This window comes from Solanum pennellii, chromosome 12 (assembly GCF_001406875.1).
Source record: "Solanum pennellii chromosome 12, SPENNV200".
Lineage (NCBI taxonomy): Eukaryota > Viridiplantae > Streptophyta > Magnoliopsida > Solanales > Solanaceae > Solanum > Solanum pennellii.
This window is the reverse complement of record NC_028648.1, coordinates 77,967,594-77,986,563: the sequence shown is the minus strand read 5'-3', so window position 1 is coordinate 77,986,563 and position 18,970 is coordinate 77,967,594. Positions and strand designations below refer to the sequence as shown.

Below are 18,970 nucleotides of genomic sequence, written 5' to 3'. Positions count from 1 at the left end.
ATATATACTATAAGATGTCTGTATACGTATAGTGATTTACATTCACAACTTCAGAACAACTAACCGTCTTACTAAGTTCAATATACAAACAAGTAGTGATCAAAACTTGAGATTAATACAATAAAATTTCATATCATGACAAAACAGAAGCTCGACAAATGGTACAATCTTTTCCTCAGCAATCATTGTTTGATGCAACCTGTATGATATTCGTGTCCACACCCAAGTGTCACAATGGACTCTTCATGCTCAAATTCCACTTGACATATAGCACAAATCTCTTTACTTTCTATATGATTATTTACTCTATCAGCAACACGATAAATTCTCAAAGAAACAGAGAACGATTTTGAGAGTTTGTTTGAAGAAACAGAGTATATACTATATAGAGATCGATATATATTCCTAATTTGTTTAGAAACGTTATAATCCTTTTTGGAAACTTAAGGTAAAATTTCTTATTTTATTTACTTCTCCTACTACTTTCTTTAGGAATACATTTAATTTAAGGTAAGAAGAAGCGGAAAGAATATAATTATAATATAGTAATTAATTTACCACTAAATTTTTTTAGAGAGGGTAATTAAATTAGGCATAATACATATATTGGACCCTAAACTTGACTTCAAATTTTAACTTTGACCTTCAACTTTCATAATGCACAAACAGACACTATAATTATCCAACTTTTAAATAAATAAACACATGAGTCCTACATGACACAATACACGTAAGACACCACGTAGGACAAAAAATGACATGTAAGATGACATGTAGGACATGTGTGTCTATTTGTTCAACTTTATACAAGTTTAAGTGTCTACTTGTGCGCACCCACAGTTGAAGGGCATAAATGTAATTCGAAGCCAAGTTGAAAGACATATTTATGTATTATGCCTTAAATTATTATTACAAAATATATTTACATATATATATATATATATATATATAAAGAAAAATAATTAAGTAGAGAGATTGTTTCTGATAGACTCTCTATTCAAGAAAGTAGAAATAACTGAAATGATGACGGTCATGATAAAATGCTAGGAAAACCTGACAAATCATTTTAAACAATAGTGATAATAAGTTACTTCGATAATCAAAGTGCAAAAAATATATAAATAAAAAATCAAACTCAAAGGATAAAGAAACTATTAAAGTAATATAATTAATAGTAGAAAGAAATACGCGAGACAATGATAAACAACATAATGCGAATAATTTGAGACCATTAAATGAACAATTTCGCAGGTAAGAAGTAAAACCATGTTTTTGCTCTCTTCTATGTCATGTAGATAGGTGACCTTAAGATTTTCATCTCAACATCAACTTCACCAATTCTTATGGATTTTATTTGGGCTATCTAGATAATATTAAATTAATTTAGGAAAGAGGATTAAAAATATCTCTCGATTTTGTTTTATTAGTTAAATATATTCTCACCGTTAAAATAAAGTTATTTTTACCCCACGATTTATAAATTTATTATATATATCTCTCAATTGGATGAAAAATTCTAAATCAACAAAAATAACCCCATTTACTTAAATTAATCAATTTAAATCCGATCCAACCCACTAATCATTTAATCAACCTATATTCATCTTCATCTTTTTGGATATACACATAAAAACAAAAAAAAGAAACGATAAAATGTAATAACTGAATTCCAAGAAACACAATCCCTCTTCGACATCGTGTCCATGAAACCCATTTTTGAGTGCTTGTGTATGGACTTGTTAACCCAGGTTGGGGCATTTGCAGGAATCAAGAACTGAAGCATAAGGGCTTGAACTTACAAAGTCGTCCAACGGAGACAAATATAGATGAGTTAAATGATAACTCGAACAAATTGGGTCTGGTTTAAATTGGTTAATTTAAGTAAATGGAATTATTTTTGTTGATTTAGGATTTTCCATCCAATTGAGGGATATATGTGATAAGTTTGTAGATGGCAAGGATAAATATAACTTTTTTTAACGACTGATAAAATAAAGTCAAAGAGTATTTTTTAACCCTTTTCCCATTTATTTATTTTCATATATTCAAATCTTGTTGAGCAAAGTAATCCAATCAAGTAAATTAAGGTGCTTGCAAGTTAGTTCAAATATCGCGATCGAAAAAAGAAAATAAGTTACGAAAAAATAGTAATATAAATCAAAATAATTAACAACATACAATATTTAAAAATATATTGAAATTTTTGTTGACTCTCAAAGTTCCACAAATGTCACATTGAGACAAATTTGATTAATTTGCCCTTTTGTTTCAATTTTCTCTATTTATTTTTAGTATTTTCTCCGTTTCATGTTATGTATTTAAAAATTATAGTAGTAATTCATAATAATAAACAACTTAAATTTCATATGTGGGCCACATAAATAACATCTATTATTTAAAAATTATATATTATAAATCACATTAACAATTTAATACTTAAAAAGTTATATACAAACTCGATCAACTCTGCTACGTCTAATCGAGTCATATAAGTTCGAAACAGATGGAGTAATATATAGGCATAATACATATATTGGACCGTAAACTTGACTTCAAATTTTAACTTTGACCTTAAATATTCATAATGCACAAACAAACACTTTAAGTATCCAACTTTTAAATTAAAAAGCACATGAGTCCTACATGACACAATACACGTAGGACACCACATAGAACAAAAAAGGACATGTAGGATGACATGTAGGACATGTGTGTTTATTTGTTCAACTTTATATAAGTTTAGATATCTATTTGTGCACATTCAAAGTTGAAGGGCATAAATGTAATTTAAAATCAAGTTAAAGAGTACATTTATGTATTATGCCTAATATATATGATGGAGGCCCAAAATTGGCTTTTGGTGCCCAAGTAAACTATATATATAGACTTTTCTTTTCAAAAAAATCTTTCAGAAGTCCCGAATCGCAATTCTCCGTTAAAAATACTATAAAGCACAAATTGCGCTTATCCCGCCCTTTTCGCTCTTACAAAATTGATCGGCGTCCGACTTCCGGTTAGGGTTTTCTCAACGCCGCCGGAGTAAACGGAGAGCTGGCTTCTCGGAAGAGTTGTTCTTCACAAGTTTTGCACTTCAATTTCCGTTTTCATTTCTACTCAAGTTTTCGGTAAGTTCACTGCTGTGCTTATGTGTTTTCTCTGAATGTTGATTTTCCGTTTGTTTGCAGTCGATCTATTACAGTTTTAACGGCGTAATGATGCTTCAATTTTTACTTTGTGGAATGTATGTATTGGTATAATTTTGTATTTGGAACTGACTAAACGGATCGATCATTCCTAAACATAAAGTATTGGCGCATGTGAGTTTATGAAATTAATAGAATGCTTTTGAATCTTTGTTGTTTTAAATTAACGATATATCGAATGTACCAAATGTACTTTAATTTTTGTGATTTTGAGCATGTCATGGTTAAAATTGAAATTGAAGAGTTGTGTGAAATGGAATTCAACATTCATTTTGAAATGGACTAAAAGGAAAGGGAGACAGACAAATCGAAATGGAAGAAGTACTATAATTTGCCTCAATTGATCATACCGTGGTAAATTCACATAGTTTGGTCAAGCGTCGGAGCTAAAAATTTATCACGGGGACTAAAAGAAATGTAAAAGTGTCATGCCTAAGATATGAAACTAAGTCAAGGGGAATGGGATGTTAATCCTCTAGGACTTCTGTGGATCATATGGCGAGAGAGAAATAGAAGAGCTTTTGAGGGAGTAGAGAAAGGCTTTTTACACTTGAGGAATGACCTATTTTTCCTTATTTCATTTTGGTGCACCCATGGGATTCCTACATGTATAGATGAGTGGGTGTTATTTGTAGAAACCATGTCCTCTTGTAAGGTTTTCTACTTCTGGAGTTCTGGTATACTTCTTGTTTACGGGTGAGCTTTTTCCCTTTTCTAATGAACTTATTACTTTATAAAAAAATTGAAGCTAAGTCAAGGGGATTCAATAGCTTGTTTATATATATAAAAAAGGTAGCTGCTGGTTTGGTCCGTACGCGAGGTTTGAGTCTTTTCATTTTGGGATTGGTCTACAGTTTTGTGTTAAGACCTAAGAGACACTGTTATGTCTTTTTTCTTCTTTGTTCTAGGTAAAGGCTAATGTAAAAGATTTTACTAGGGGCATCAAAGGTCTTATAATAAATAATGGGTTTTGAGAGTTGTAATGTGAAGTCCACTTGTAAGATGAGCAGATGATTTCAGTTCGATCACTCTTAGAAATTTAGGATTCGAATAGTAAACCAAAATCTCTAAATGAATGTCATTTTTGAAAACAGTGCACAAAGTGAACTGTTTCAAGAAAAGAAAAATACTAAAGTAAAGCAGAGTCAATAATATTAGCTTTGCGTACGTATTATGTAGGATTAGCAAATGTTGTGGTGTGATCTAACTAAAGAATCTGACAAAAAAGGCTTGTAGGTTTTTGTTCTATTAGATTCCAATATTTAGCACAATATACATATATATATTTGGACAGCAGTACAAATATCTACATGTATCTTTTTTATACACACTACGTTATTTTTGGATTTTGTGATATGCTCCAATTATGTGGTACTAAACCATCGATGGGATTTCCTTTGTACTAAACCATGTTGCAGTGAATAGTAATATTGCAGAAGACTTGAAGATTCTGTGGTGATAGGAAGCAGAGTGACTATTTGCCTCATTAATCTTTCCTAATTCTTATAACGAATGGTTCTTTACTATGTAAAGTTGGTTCGTTTACATGACATTTCTCTCAATCACTGTACTCTGCATAAAGGGATAGCTGTTGTTCTTATTATTATTGTAAATGAAGGTATGAAGCCTTTGTTTGCAAATCTTAGTGATACGAAGTCATGGCATCGTAATCAAAGTCATTAAAAATGGGAAATGCTATCTCGACTGAATGGCAATATAGATATATAAGGTTGTCAAATTTTGCTAGTGATCTATGTTGTATCTACTTGTTTCTCTCTCTCATAGGTGCCACACTCATAATTATTGTTTTTCTCTTGATACAATTAGAAAATTAATTCTGACTTTTACAGGTTATAGGAAGCATGGAGCCTGAATATGCTTCACGTAAACCTCGGATTCTGCTAGCTGCAAGTGGAAGTGTGGCAGCTATCAAATTTTCAAATCTATGTCAATGCTTTTCTGAATGGGCAGAAGTCAAAGCAGTTGCAACAAAAGCTTCTCTTCCATTCATAGACATAGGGTCATTTCCAAGAAACGTCGACCTTTATACAGATGATGATGAATGGTCCGTTTGGAAGAAGGTGGGTGATGGTGTGCTACACATTGAGCTCCGTAGGTGGGCTGATATCATGGTTATTGCCCCTTTATCAGCAAATACGCTTGGAAAGGTGATGTCTCCTTGTATCTTCTTACTTATCATTCCATGACATTGGATACTAAGTTGCTTGGACTCTCCAAAAATGTTGCCGCACCCATGTCAGATCCTTCAAAAATACACTGTTTTTGGAGGATCCGACACACACCCGTCGACATTTTTGAAGAGTCCAAGCAACATAGATTGGATATACATTTTCACTGCAAGAAATAAATTCATTTCCTTATATACTACTAGTTAACCATAGTGATATAACTAAGTTCAGATAAATGTTCAAAAATTACTAATTTGACTGAGGACCTAGACTTAGTAAAGTTATCATGGAATTTGGTTCCCTGGATACTCGTGTGTCCATGGCAAGTATCCTGAAAGTGAAAAGATCTGTGACAAGTGTGGAAATTCGGTAAAACAGGCGTCCGGAATATTCAGATATTAACATAAAATATTTGAAGGATCTGCATCTCATAGTTATACAGTCATTTGAGGTTACTAGATTACTCGTTTCTTTTTATGGCACATATAAATTGATATGTATTTTTATGATGTAGATTGCTGGTGGATTGTGTGATAATTTGCTGACCTGCATTGTGCGAGCATGGGACTATAAGAAACCCTTTTTTGTGGCACCAGCGATGAATTCATTTATGTGGTATAACCCATTCACAGAACGTCATCTTATGACAATTGACGAGCTTGGCATCGCTCTTATACCACCAGTATCAAAGAGGCTTCCCTCTGGAGATTATGTAAATGGAGCCATGGAAGAGCCTTCTTTCATCTTCTCAACTGTAAGACTCTTTGTAAAGTCCCGATCACAATCAGGGGGTAGTGGATCATGAGAGTTCATTCACCATTTCATCCGTGGCATAGAAATTGCTTTTGAAGTTCGCCACAAGAATTTTGTCCCAAAGATCCTACCTGTATCTGGTACAATCTCTTACATGTTTTGGCATGTCGTTCTTCTCCCCTGTACTTTTGTGTCTCCCCAGCTGTATCGTTCATACTCTTTAGAGCTACTTGACTTACATTTTTTGTGGAGATATTATGCAACTCCAAGTAGTATTAGCTGATAAAAGTGGATGTAATCATGGGATGGTATGTGCCAAATTGATGCAGCTTCTTGATTAGCGTAGCGAGTGATGCTGGAAACTCAAATCTATTTTTGGAGTAGGTTTGTATAAATTTGTTGATCTCACAGGCTTATTGGACTATATAAAATGAGTGATTTTACAAGCTTCAGCAAAAGAAAAAAAAATGCACCAGCCGGGAATCGAACCCGGGTCTGTACCGTGGCAGGGTACTATTCTACCACTAGACCACTGGTGCTTTGGTGTTGATCATGCAGTGAAATATCATATTGATTTGGTGAAACACATGACATGCATACTTTTTTGTGTATAATTCATCCTTGGCCCTACTCTTTCTATTCAATTTCGTTTCCATTTGCATATATGGTAACATGTTCTATTTTATTACTCCTTCCGTTTCACTTTCTCTGACCCTTTTCGCATTTCGAGATTCAAATAAGTCTATCTTTGATCGTAAATTCTTCATAGATTCTTTTAACATTTTGAATTATCAATTACTGTGACTTATAGTATTCTTTACGTAGTTTACAAATATATAAGTTTCATTTCAAAAAATTTGAAGATTTCATACGCAAATGTGCGGTCAAAGTTAAACTGTTTAACTATCGAAAAATGAAAAGTGCCACATAAATTGAGACAGAGGAATTATTATTTTTAAAAATATTGTATGTGATTCTTTTAAAATGCCTTAATTTTAGATTGATTTTTAAAGTTTGGACGAAAAACTATATTTTTCAGTCACTTATTAATAAACTCTGCTTTCTGTGATTTGATTAATCAGCTTGAGATTTGGCAATATCACAGATTTATTGTAGAGCTTACATCTGTACCAAGATAAACATACTTAAATCTTACTCCTAATTGTACAGTTAATGTTAATAATATTCTTTTAATTTTTGTGTACAACTTTATACCCTATAGTACTTTTTTTCAGATATAATATTTTAGAGAAAGTCAACTAAGCAACTTATTAATTTTAATAGGCAATTATGTAGAGAGGCCTGCATTAAACAACATAGATTAGCAGACAAGTGTGCATGTGGGACCATGTGACGACTGCCAATTAATTTAGTTTTGAACTTTGAAGTTCAATTAGGATTTGTTCAATAGGGTTTGAAAAATGTAGAAAACTATTTTACATTTTACCAAACTTTTAAAACTTAACAGAATAAAATTGTCAACCAACATCAATAACATATTTAATGTTATTCTATAAGTAGGATTCGAGAATGTATTTAAATGACGTAGAGATATAGAATAACGGGTACTAGCTAGTTGAACATTCGTTGTTGACAAATTAATTTAATCTTATTCTATAAATAGGGTTGGAGGATGTATCTAAATGGCGTTGACATATAGAATAACGAGTACTAGCTAGTTGAACATCCGTCGTCGACAAATTAATTTAATGTTATTCTATAATTAGGGTTCGAGTGTGTATTTAAATGGCGTATACATAGAATAACGGATACTAGTTAGTTGAATATCGGTCAAATTAGTTGTTATACGTATATTAAACTTTTAACACCTTTAACACAATTTTTAACTTTACCATGGTAAGATGTAACCTTATTTTATTTTGTATTTTAAAAAAAGTCAAAAGCCAATAATAATAAAAAAAGTATAAATAACAAGAAGAAAGAGAATGTATATTATGCACTGAATACTTGAGTGGTAACTATTAAAATATTGGAAAAGCAGATGCGAATACTTCCTCTCCTCAAATTTAATTTGTTCCTATTGATTATTTTTGTCTGTTGCAAAAAATAATTTTTTTTATTTTACAATTTATTAAAAAAAAATTTAGCGATATATTTAAAATCATGAGATTAAATTACGTTTTGTTATATTTAACATGTTTTAGTTTATGATTAAATTACGGTAGCAGAACCATGATTTTCATTAAAGAGTTTAAAATATGAAGAAGTAACACACGGAAAAAGTCAAAAAAATTCAATATCTACCGTATATATGTATAAAAAAATAATTTTAATCATGTATAAACGTGAAAAATAAATTTTAATGGAGAGTGAATATAAGTAGATGGATCCTATTAAACGTGCCTACAATTAATATTGGTATTTCATATTTGACATGCTACTACGTGCTTCCATGTTAAGTCAACTCAATTAATCCTCTTGATGACACAAAAATCAACAAATTATTATTAATTTCAAAGTCTACAAGTAAAAAGCATTGTAGAAGAGAAAAATTTAAAAGGATCTAAGAAAATCTTTGTTAGTCACCAAAATGACTACTACTTTTTCCAAGAGAAAAACTAAGATCTCCAAAAATGAACTTTTTAGCTTAGCTAAACTCGTATTTCTCATACCTGTTACAATCATCATCTTCCTTCTCATATTCTTATGGTCGTCATCGTCCACCATTATCTCTGGTAATGTTATCCATCTCTGCTTCCAATCGCGTAAACTCAATGATCTCTATTGCATTTCTGCAGGCTCACACTCGAATCTTGAAGCCTCGAGTTCCCTTTCATCAAATCTTTCTACTAGTGCAACGAAATTTGTTGATGACTTGCAACAAAAATCAACGCGTCTTGGTATACCAATCCCTCCAGGGTACCATGCCTTCAGAAATGGCATGGTTAAAAGTGATGAGGAGTTGCTTGTTGCTTATAACGACGTTGAGGACCAGTTAGAAATGCATCGATCATGGACATCAACGATACAAAATCATAACGAAACGTTATGTGATGGCAGGGGAATTTATGTGTACGACTTACCAACAAAATTTAACAAGGATTTGGTGTCTCAGTGTGCTGATATGGTTCCGTGGGTCGATTTATGTGATTATTTCAGCAATGATGCAATGGGTGAACCAGTACAAAAGCTAGGAAAAGGATGGTATCAAACTCATCAGTATTCATTGGAATTGATATTTCATTCAAGAGTTATGAATCATCCTTGTAGAGTACATAACATAAGTGAAGCAGATCTTTTTTATGTTCCTTTCTATGCTGGACTTGATGTATTGAGATGGCATTTCAAGAATGTAACAAATGATGTCAAGGACTCTTTGGGGCTAGAACTTGTCAAATGGCTCGAATCGCAACCAACTTGGTTTAAAAGATCAGGTAAAACAGAGGCGGATCAAAGATTTAAACCTGAACTATAGTGAGTTTCACATTTCAACTATCAGTTGTTCACTTTTCATACTTGAATGAACTATCACTTTTTTTTTCGTGAATTAGTCATCTCAACTATTATTTACGTGTTAACATAGTTGAGTAGATGGTGATAGTTCAGGTAGGAAAAAGGAACAACAGATAGTTGGTCTAGTCAACTTTGAGATGTGTTTCAACTTTTAATACATAGATACTGATAATTCAGATAGAAAAAGAGAACAACCGATAGTTAAAAGATCATATCTTTGTTATAACGTGCGAGCTACATGCAGGTAAAGATCATATCTTTGTACTTGGGAAAATTTCTTGGGACTTCAGAAGATATAGCAACTCGAATTGGGGGAGTAGGTTCTTGGAGCTAAACGAAATGCAGAATCCGGTGAAGCTATTGATAGAACGACAACCATGGCACCTCAACGACGTAGGAGTACCTCATCCAACTTTTTTCCATCCACAATCAGACAATGACATAACAACATGGCAGTTAAAACTCCTCAACGAAAGTCGAAAAAGCCTGATAAGTTTTGCTGGTGCAGCAAGGCCTGATGCACCAGAAAGCATTAGGTCAATCTTGATCAATCAATGCACTTCAACTAGTGATCAATGCAAATTCATGAATTGTAGTTCAGGTTCATGTGATCAACCCGAGTCCATCATCGAGTTGTTCATTGAATCAGAATTCTGTTTACAGCCTCCGGGCGATAGCCCTACAAGAAAATCAGTGTTTGATTCACTTATATCAGGTTGTATTCCAGTAATATTTGATCCATTTACAGCATACTATCAATATCCTTGGCATTTACCACAAGATTACAAAAAATATTCTGTTTTTATTGATCAAGAAGATGTTAGGAACATGAAAGTTAATGTTGTAGACAGGCTAATGAAAATTCCTGCAGGGGAAAAACAGAACATGAGAAGATACATAATTTATGAATTGTTGCCTGGATTAGTGTATGGAGATCCAAAATCCAAGCTGGAGAAATTTCAAGATGCATTTTCTATAACTATGAATAATTTATTTGAAAGGTTGACTAGATTGGAAGTATGATAAATATGTTAGGTTTTTAAGGGGAGCATCGGTCGTAACAGGTAAAGTTGTTGTTGTCATGTGATCAGGAGGTCACGAGTTCGAGGTGTGGAGACAGTTTCTTGTAATGTAGGATGAGGTTGTGTACAACAGACTCCTGTGGTTCGGTTTTTGCCAGAATATTCGCACATAGTGAAAGCTTAGTGCATCGAGCTGTCTAATACTGATGTTGGTTTTGTTTGCTTAAATTAATCACATGTATCTTACTTTAGTCAGAATTTACTAATCTTTTTTACATGTTCATCACTTGTAACTTTAAGTACTACTTTTTCCCATCCTTTAAATAGAATTGATAGAGAAAGGAATGATGAAATTTTCAATGATTTGTACAAGTATATATACACAAAAAATAAAGAAAATTGGAGTATTTCTACTCCTGTACTTAAGTCCTATTTCTAGTTGTGTAACAAACTTGTTAAAAAGAAAATGTCCTTTTGAAGTCGGTGATTACCTCATCGAGTGGCGAATCCAGAATTTTCATTGAGGGATTCAAAAAATAAAAGTGTAAATATATAAATAAGTCTTTAGAAATGAGGCCCTTGAATTTTTTTGGTTTAACACGTTTTAAAATGAAAAATAAGGCTAAAACAAGCTTGAAAAATAAAACTGGTTTTTTCTTTAAAAACTAAACTGAACTAAAAAAGGAAAATAAATAAATATTTTCATATGGATTTGAATTGGGGCGTGCAACTTAATATTCAGGGGACTTGCCACTGAGTCATCTATTTCTATTTATTATTAAGGGAATTCAAAATATATATATCTACAAAAATATAGAAAAATTGCCTTATATATATGATATATTTTTTTGTCGAAGGAATTCGAATGAATCCTGGACTCAACATGGGTCCGCCCCTGACTCCCTTCCCTCTCTCTTTCACGTTACTTGGCCCTTATTAACTTGGCAGGCTTCTTAAAATATATTTATTTAAGTGTATTTTAATAAGTTAACATTATCAATATTGCTTTGAAACTATAAATTTGACTACCACTCTATATATATAGTTATTAATATTAAGAGTACTATAAAAAAAATTCTTAATTAGCTAAAATAAAACAAGTAAAATCAAATCTTTATTTGATAAAATATAGGTCAAGTAAAATGAAATCAAGAAAGTACTTTTTAATGTTTTTAAAAATAAATGATACAAGTGGAAAATGTCTTTACAAAGTTAATTATTGTAGATGAAATTAAACAAACATTAGATTTGACACTATTAATTAAGAGGATAAAGAATAACACAATAGGCTCCATTATATTTCATGTGGTTGTCATAATTTAAGGTACTTTGTGGTGTAACTAATTCTTGCACTCTCCTTCTTTAAAGTTTTTTTAAAAAAAATAGTGTGTTCAACCTAATTTTTAAATCATGGTCACAAAATGATGAAAAATTTGTATTGAAAGTATTTAAAAAAATTTAAACTCAACAAATAAGAGATATTTCAAAATTAAAATTGATAAAATCTCTCTAAAGTTCAGTAATAAAATCGAATGAATTAAATGTACTATCAATTAAAAAGAAATGGAGAAATCAATTATAAAATGATTATTCATAACTTTGCATCTAACAATTTGACTTTAGGACATCAATAGTATTGAACAACCCTAAATTTAGGTATATTACTCTTAGATTTAGTCTTTCAATTTTATTAATTTTTTTTTAAAAAAAATCAATATGTGATATTTGTATTATTGGATACCCTTCAATCTTCATTTGCATCAGAAAGAATATTTATTTAAAAGAAAATAATATTTTTAAATAATAAAAATATAATTTCTTATATAAGAAACAAAAATAAGATAACTAAAATAAACCGAAGGAAATATCTTTTTTTTTGTTTCCTATTCAGTGATCAAAGCCCGTACTAGAGCTCTGATTAAGTTTAATCGTACACTATAAAGCTCATTCAGAGGTGGCGCTTCCAACATGATTTTCTCTATACCCAAGACTCGAATCTAAAATTTCTAATTAAGAATATAACAATCTCATTATTACATCGCAATCTCACGTTAATCGTTATTTTTAATTGTTTCCACGTTATTTGATTAATAGTACTATCATTTAGGATTCCTCTGCCTCAACGTCATTGAATACATATTATTTGCCCAATGAACAAATGGAAACACACTTTAATAATTTTGCACAACCTTTCTTAGTTGGAATATTATATTGTCACAAACAATATAGTACCAATATAGGTCGAGATCTTTTTATCTTTAATTAAAAATATTGAATTTTAATTTTGAAAATATATTTTGTTGGAAGCCCCAACTTAAAAATGGGTCAAAAGTGTTATTTTAAAAAATAAAATATTTTATCAAGCTTTTAAGAGACAGTAAATATTTCGAAGAATAACAATAACTGTGTTTTAAAAACTACAAAAATTAGTTTTTTAAAAATACTTGTACTTTTAGAAAACACCTTTTAAAAGTTTGACCAACATTAATAGCGGCTAAGAAGTGTTTTTTTAATTTAATTAGCCAAACACAATATTTTTTAATATGATTAGTCAAATACGAATGGCTTTTTTTCAAAAAAAATACTTTTTTGAAGAATATTTTCAATTTCTTTTTATAGTTGCTTGTAAGCTCCAACCCTTTGTGCTTCTTTCATGATTTAGTCTCACAACGTTAAAATTGAAAATAGAGAATATTTATCGTTTAAGCAATCTCTTCTTATTCGCTTTTAAAAAATGAGTTAATTTTAAAAAGATTATCAAACAAACTATAAGTAAGATTCAAACACGAATATGTGACACCGAACACAATATTTTGAGCATATACCCTTTTTTAACTTCTTTGATGATTTAAACCCACGATATTAAAATTAAAAATTAAAAATATTTACCATCTATTTATCTACTTTTCAAAATAAATCCATTTTTTGAAATGTGAAAAAACAAATGCATTATCTTGATATATATAGAAAAACGTGAAATCCTATTGGGTATTTTGGCATGGGATACTAGTATATTAAAACCTTAAATAAGTTCACACTTCACATCATCCCTTACGTAATAATAATTTAGTAAATAAACAAAACATATGTTCACACTCATCCATAACCCAATGTGAAACCAAGAAGAAGTCTTTTTAATTTGAAAAAAGCTCACGTATGTCGTCATTTTCATTTGAGAAAGGATTTATTTTTGACATCGCTTGTTAACGAAAAATAATTTTTATTCTATAAAATTAGTTTTTATACGTGGTCAATTATGATTCTAATTACATTATTAATTAAAGGGAAAACGGACAAAGATATTTCTGAATTATAGTAAATGGTATGCAGATACCCTTCGTCATATTTGTGGGATATTGATGCTCTTGCCATCCAAAAATTAGAGTATATATGTCCTTCGCTCTATCGGAAAATTAAATAGGGACACGTGGCGCAATATTATCCGTCGATTTGATATGTAATAAATGTCGGATCGATAGATAAAATTATGACATGTGTATATCTGTTTGTATAAATGGTATACATGCTCTAGTTTTTGGACGGCATGTGCATCATTGTCCCAAAAGTATAACGAATGATATTTGCATACCATTTACGATAATTCGAGGGTATATTGTCCTTTTTCCCTTAATTAAATTATTTTTCTAAAGAAAGAAAAGGCTCAATATGTCTTTGAACTTTGAGAAAAGAATCGTATATTTCATTCGTGAAAAGATTGACTCATTTATGTTATTTCAGTTAACCCATCCCTCTCCAACATTCGCACTATATCCCCGCCCTGTCCCCACCCCATAAAGCCAGACCGCGCCCCGTCTCGCATGAGACAAAATCCGCCCGCATCACTCCTTACCATTGTCATCCCTAAGTGTTTATCGTTCGAACAGCTCAATTTACTTTAAAACAAGGAGAGACATCACATTCTTGTCTGCATATAAATATTCATCGTCACTTAATTATGATTAAATAATACGCAGTTTGTTTCAGATATAATACACATCTGATTCAATCTCAACTAATATTTATATCTTTCAATTTTAAATAAATAAACACATTCCGCCTATAAATTTAACGAAATTTATCATGCAGAGCGGGGTTCATCTCACGCAATTTAAATAGAATAAAAATTTGAGGGTAAATATTTTTCATTAAATTGGGTCCCTACCACCTATCGGAACTTGCCATTGACAATTTTTCTTCCCCAAAACAGTCGGAATTAAATGCCCAAACCCCAAAAAAAAAAACTTTAAATAGAGGTTCATTTCTCACACAAATTCACTAAAAATTGAATCAAAATCTCAAATCTCATCTATTCATCCATTATGTCTCTCAAAGTTTACGTCGATCGTCTTTCTCAACCTTCTCGTGCTATTCTCATCTTTTGCAAGTAAATCTTATCTTCTCATCATTTTTTGTTACTTATTTTCTCTTAATGATCTTAATCTTATTATCGTTTTTTGGTTTTTAAGATTAAATGGAATTGAATTTGAAGAGGTTAATATTGATCTTGCTAAAGGTCAACATCGCACTCCTGAATATCAAGGTTCGTTTCTTTGTTCATACATTTTGAAGTTGAAACTCGAAATATTAGAATTTAAAATTTTGTCGGTGAAAGTCCCAAAGTTGATTCTGAGCTAGTTTTTGGAAATTTGAAATTTCACGGCCAAACAGATAAATTTTCAAAATCTAAATCAGACTCAATTATTAGATTACTTTTTTTTAAAGTAGTGTTTGTTTTTTTCATTTGCAGAAGTTAATATCATGAAGCAAGTACCAGCCATAGTTCATGATACTTTTAAGCTTTTCGAAAGGTAATTCTAATTTCTTATATAAATTACTGATATGCAGGGACGGAGCTAGAGATTTTTTTCGAACTCTGTTTTTGTTTGAAGAATATGTATAAATTATTATTAGAATCTACTAACAATTTCAATTGAAGAGGGTAAAACGTGGTTGTGGAGGTTCTGTGTATCTGGTATCAAAGATACATGTATATACGAATTCCTGTTTGTCCATTGTTAGATCTCGCTTTTGGTTGATGTTAAAATGATTTATACATGCACCAGAAATTTCTTTGAGTGATCCATTTTGATTGAAGTTGTGTGTGACAATTATTCCAGTGATGTAATTTATGGCTTGTTTATAGTGATGTAACATAAATTTTCTCTGTGCTTTGTATAGTCATGCGATTCTTAGATATCTAGCTTCTGCATTTCCGGAAACTGCTGATCATTGGTAAGTTTAGTTCTGTCCGCTTCTTAATTTTCGATTTTAGTTTTTAATGTAAACATTGGACTATAAATTAATAGGATTGTGATCTACAATATTATCCTCAGGATTTTTTGTTTTATGATGAAGGTATCCAAAAGACCTGCAGAAAAGAGCAAATGTAGAATGTGTCTTGGATTGGCACCATGCTAACTTACGTCGTGGTTCAGGTACTTCTTTTGTGTGTTGAAGATACTCTTTGCTCCCATTTGTTCATTGCTGGGTAGTTAAGTTGCTATGAGTTTTTGAATTTGTTGCAGAGGTACTTAATCAGATTTAATAGGGTTATCTTTAAAATAGATAGGAAGAATGATCACACATCGGATTGGGTTAGGCCTGAGGTCTATTTAACATAGTATCAGAGTCAGGCCTATGGTCCGATGTGAGCCGTTGTGCGGGGGAGAGAGGGGGGAAGGGTGATTATATAACCTTGGTTTATGATGTTCATACTCCATTTCGGACAGTGTTTGGGCGTGAGGGCAGGTGATGAGAATGATCCCATATTGGACTGGGATGAAATGCCTGGACTTCTTAGATGACTTGGACAATCCTCATCCCTTTGAGCTAGCTTTTGAGTGGTGGAAGGTCCATTTAACAGTTAGGGCACCACTCGCTATGTATCCTTGTTGGCTTCAGCTAGTTTGCTTGTGGCCTCATCATTTCTACTGCAATATACGTACGTCTTTTGTTGTTTCTCCTGAAATTGGGTTTCTTAAGGATCATTCTTCTGTTTTCAGCGGGATATGTCTTTAACACTATACTGGCACCTGCATTTGGATTGCCTTTGAATCCACAAGCTGCTGCAGAAGGTAAAAATCTCCTTTCTGCATCTCTTGCAACGATTGACACCTATTGGCTGCAGAAAGACGGAAGCTTTTTGCTTGGAAATTCCCAACCTTCCCTTGCAGATCTTAGCTTAGTTTGTGAGATTATGCAACTCGAGGTATAAAAAGACGTTTCTTGTTTTTGTTTTGCATAATGATTAGAAATACACAATATATGTTAAACGTCACTATGCTGATCAGGACGTGTTCCTGAATATCATGTCCATTAAAGTCCGGTTTCTTCTTGTTGAATACAGTTTCTTGACGAGAAGGATCGTGAGGGTCTATTAAGCCCGCACAAGAACGTGTTGAAGTGGATTGACGATGTGAAGAGTGCCACAGCACCTTATTTCGATGAAATACATGCAACTCTCTTCAAAGTTAGCGAGATCTTTCAGAAGCAGCGAGCTGGTGGAGCAAGCAGCTAGACGTATCCGCTATTGAAATCTATTACAATGTTGTACTCAAGGCCTGCATTATGACATTTTGTGTGCTTTAAAGGATGCATATTTCTTAGTTTGATGTGTGGTATGCTTTGTATTCTTATTTCTTAAGACAATTCTGAGAATGTTGAGTTGTACTGTACTATCTTCTGAATAAAAGCAGTTCTTATTATTTTGTCTATGGAGACTCCGCGATCTTTAAGGTTGGAGGTGGAGGATGCTTATAACCATCTGAGCGACCATTTTTATCATTTGATATGTTAGAAATAGTCGTAATAAGGAAACACACTGATTTTATTAGGTATCTGTTACTTGAAAAACGATACACTCAAATCTGTTATGTGATTTAAGAACACATGAATCACCAAAATTAGACCGCATACATGTTAATTGAGACCAAATTAAAGGGCACATTTATATATTATGTCATCCCGTTTGTGTAAGTGGAATAACTTGTCGATTTATAAACAACAAATGAAATTGCTCTACTTGAACCATGTAGTATTTGTTTAATAGAAAATATTGTTACACACACCAACTATAAATTCACCGCGATTTAATGAATCTTATACCGACTTAGTTAATGTGTGTGTCCTTTCTTTCTTCTGACATAATTTCGGGCTTAACTGTTTATTTATTAACCCATTTTATTCTCATTCGTCCAAATTCAACTCAATCCGTTCATTTGCCACCTCTATAATCACGGTCATAAAAGGTAACGTTAGCCTTCCTAAAATGAAATAATGCAAAAGCATAGAATCGTCCAAATTTACTTTTGTTACTCAATTAGTCTCCAAAAAGAATAGATACCAAAAGTGAAATTAAAAATCAAGGAAATTAATGGACACAATTAGTTTCGAATAAAGAGGTGGTCTACCTTAATATTTTCTAAATCAATCTGGTAGGTCCAAATCCCCCTAATCAATATTAAAACATAAAGTAAAAGCATTTAAAATTCTAATTTGGTTCATTATAATTGGTGGGTCCGAACAGGCAATAAATATATGATAAATATTTATATGTACATTTTTAGCATTTTATCATACTCCCTTCGTCCGGTATTATTTGTCATAGTTTCTATTTTTAAAGTCAAATTATAAAAACTTTGACTAACATTTTAAGATGTAATTTAAACATATTAATATGAAAAAAATATAATTTATAGTACTTCTCATATAATTTGACAATATTTAATTTTTTTGTTTAAAATATCAAATTAATGTGATTTAATTTACCTTTAAAAATTAGTCAAATTGACTTTCGATAAGTGCAACATGACAAACAATTCCGAACAAAGAGAGTACCTTCTCCATCTATATAATTCGTTTGGTGGAGTGTCTCAGAAAAAATAATATATGTGTTAGTTTTATATATTATTAGTACAATATATAATATATTTTTTAAATCTATATATAACTAATGTATACGAATGATAACACATATTTGATATTGAAGTATGTAAATGATTTTAATGCACATATTAACATGGTAAAAAACACATTTATTCCACATTATCTTTATCATGTGTTTTCCATCATATATTTTTTTTATAAATATTTTTCTATTATATTTCTGGAGTATATTTTTATAAGTAAATATTTCATTAAAAAGTTATGTCAATACATGATATTTTCGATATATCAAAGTTTAAACAAAAAATTCAATAAAAAATAATTTCAGTATAACTAATATAAACCTAATTAATACACTATATTCAACAATACTACATCTCTTTTAGAATGGCAATGAACATCTAAAGGATAGTTAGCTGCAAACTAGGTCAAATTTATGTATTAT

The 18,970-nt window shown here is 31.4% G+C and overlaps 3 protein-coding genes and 1 non-coding gene across 4 annotated transcripts; 3 read left to right on the top strand and 1 right to left on the bottom strand.

The window, feature by feature from the left end:
• Nucleotides 1-2,838: 2,838 nt before the first annotated feature.
• On the top strand, nucleotides 2,839-6,672 carry LOC107006770 (probable phosphopantothenoylcysteine decarboxylase). The gene is made up of 3 exons (XM_015205287.2): nucleotides 2,839-3,125; nucleotides 5,054-5,371; nucleotides 5,907-6,672. The coding sequence occupies exons 2-3, from the start codon at nucleotides 5,066-5,068 to the stop codon at nucleotides 6,195-6,197; spliced, it is 597 nt and encodes a 198-aa protein (XP_015060773.1). The 5' UTR covers nucleotides 2,839-3,125; nucleotides 5,054-5,065; the 3' UTR covers nucleotides 6,198-6,672.
• TRNAG-GCC lies at nucleotides 6,614-6,684 on the bottom strand. Its single transcript has one exon. It is a non-coding gene; the product is annotated as a tRNA-Gly (tRNA).
• Nucleotides 6,685-8,687: 2,003 nt separating this feature from the next.
• Nucleotides 8,688-10,922, top strand: LOC107006721 (xyloglucan-specific galacturonosyltransferase 1-like). Its single transcript, XM_015205236.2, has 2 exons — nucleotides 8,688-9,540; nucleotides 9,864-10,922. The coding sequence occupies exons 1-2, from the start codon at nucleotides 8,697-8,699 to the stop codon at nucleotides 10,640-10,642; spliced, it is 1,623 nt and encodes a 540-aa protein (XP_015060722.1). The 5' UTR covers nucleotides 8,688-8,696; the 3' UTR covers nucleotides 10,643-10,922.
• A 3,902-nt stretch (nucleotides 10,923-14,824) lies between these two features.
• On the top strand, nucleotides 14,825-17,354 carry LOC107005278 (glutathione S-transferase T1-like). The gene is made up of 7 exons (XM_015203829.1): nucleotides 14,825-15,025; nucleotides 15,108-15,181; nucleotides 15,389-15,449; nucleotides 15,820-15,873; nucleotides 15,997-16,076; nucleotides 16,644-16,849; nucleotides 16,988-17,354. The coding sequence occupies exons 1-7, from the start codon at nucleotides 14,961-14,963 to the stop codon at nucleotides 17,156-17,158; spliced, it is 711 nt and encodes a 236-aa protein (XP_015059315.1). The 5' UTR covers nucleotides 14,825-14,960; the 3' UTR covers nucleotides 17,159-17,354.
• The last annotated feature ends 1,616 nt before the right edge of the window (nucleotides 17,355-18,970 follow it).

Coding starts and splice junctions, on each gene's coding strand:
- LOC107006770 (XM_015205287.2), top strand. CDS start 5,066: ATGGAGCCTGAATATGCTTCACGTAAACCTCGGATTCTGCTAGCTGCA. Junction 5,372..5,906: donor CAGCAAATACGCTTGGAAAG/GTGATGTCTCCT, acceptor TTTATGATGTAG/ATTGCTGGTGGATTGTGTGA.
- LOC107005278 (XM_015203829.1), top strand. CDS start 14,961: ATGTCTCTCAAAGTTTACGTCGATCGTCTTTCTCAACCTTCTCGTGCT. Junction 15,182..15,388: donor TCGCACTCCTGAATATCAAG/GTTCGTTTCTTT, acceptor TTTCATTTGCAG/AAGTTAATATCATGAAGCAA. Junction 15,450..15,819: donor ACTTTTAAGCTTTTCGAAAG/GTAATTCTAATT, acceptor TGCTTTGTATAG/TCATGCGATTCTTAGATATC.
- LOC107006721 (XM_015205236.2), top strand. CDS start 8,697: ATGACTACTACTTTTTCCAAGAGAAAAACTAAGATCTCCAAAAATGAA. Junction 9,541..9,863: donor AACTTGGTTTAAAAGATCAG/GTAAAACAGAGG, acceptor AGCTACATGCAG/GTAAAGATCATATCTTTGTA.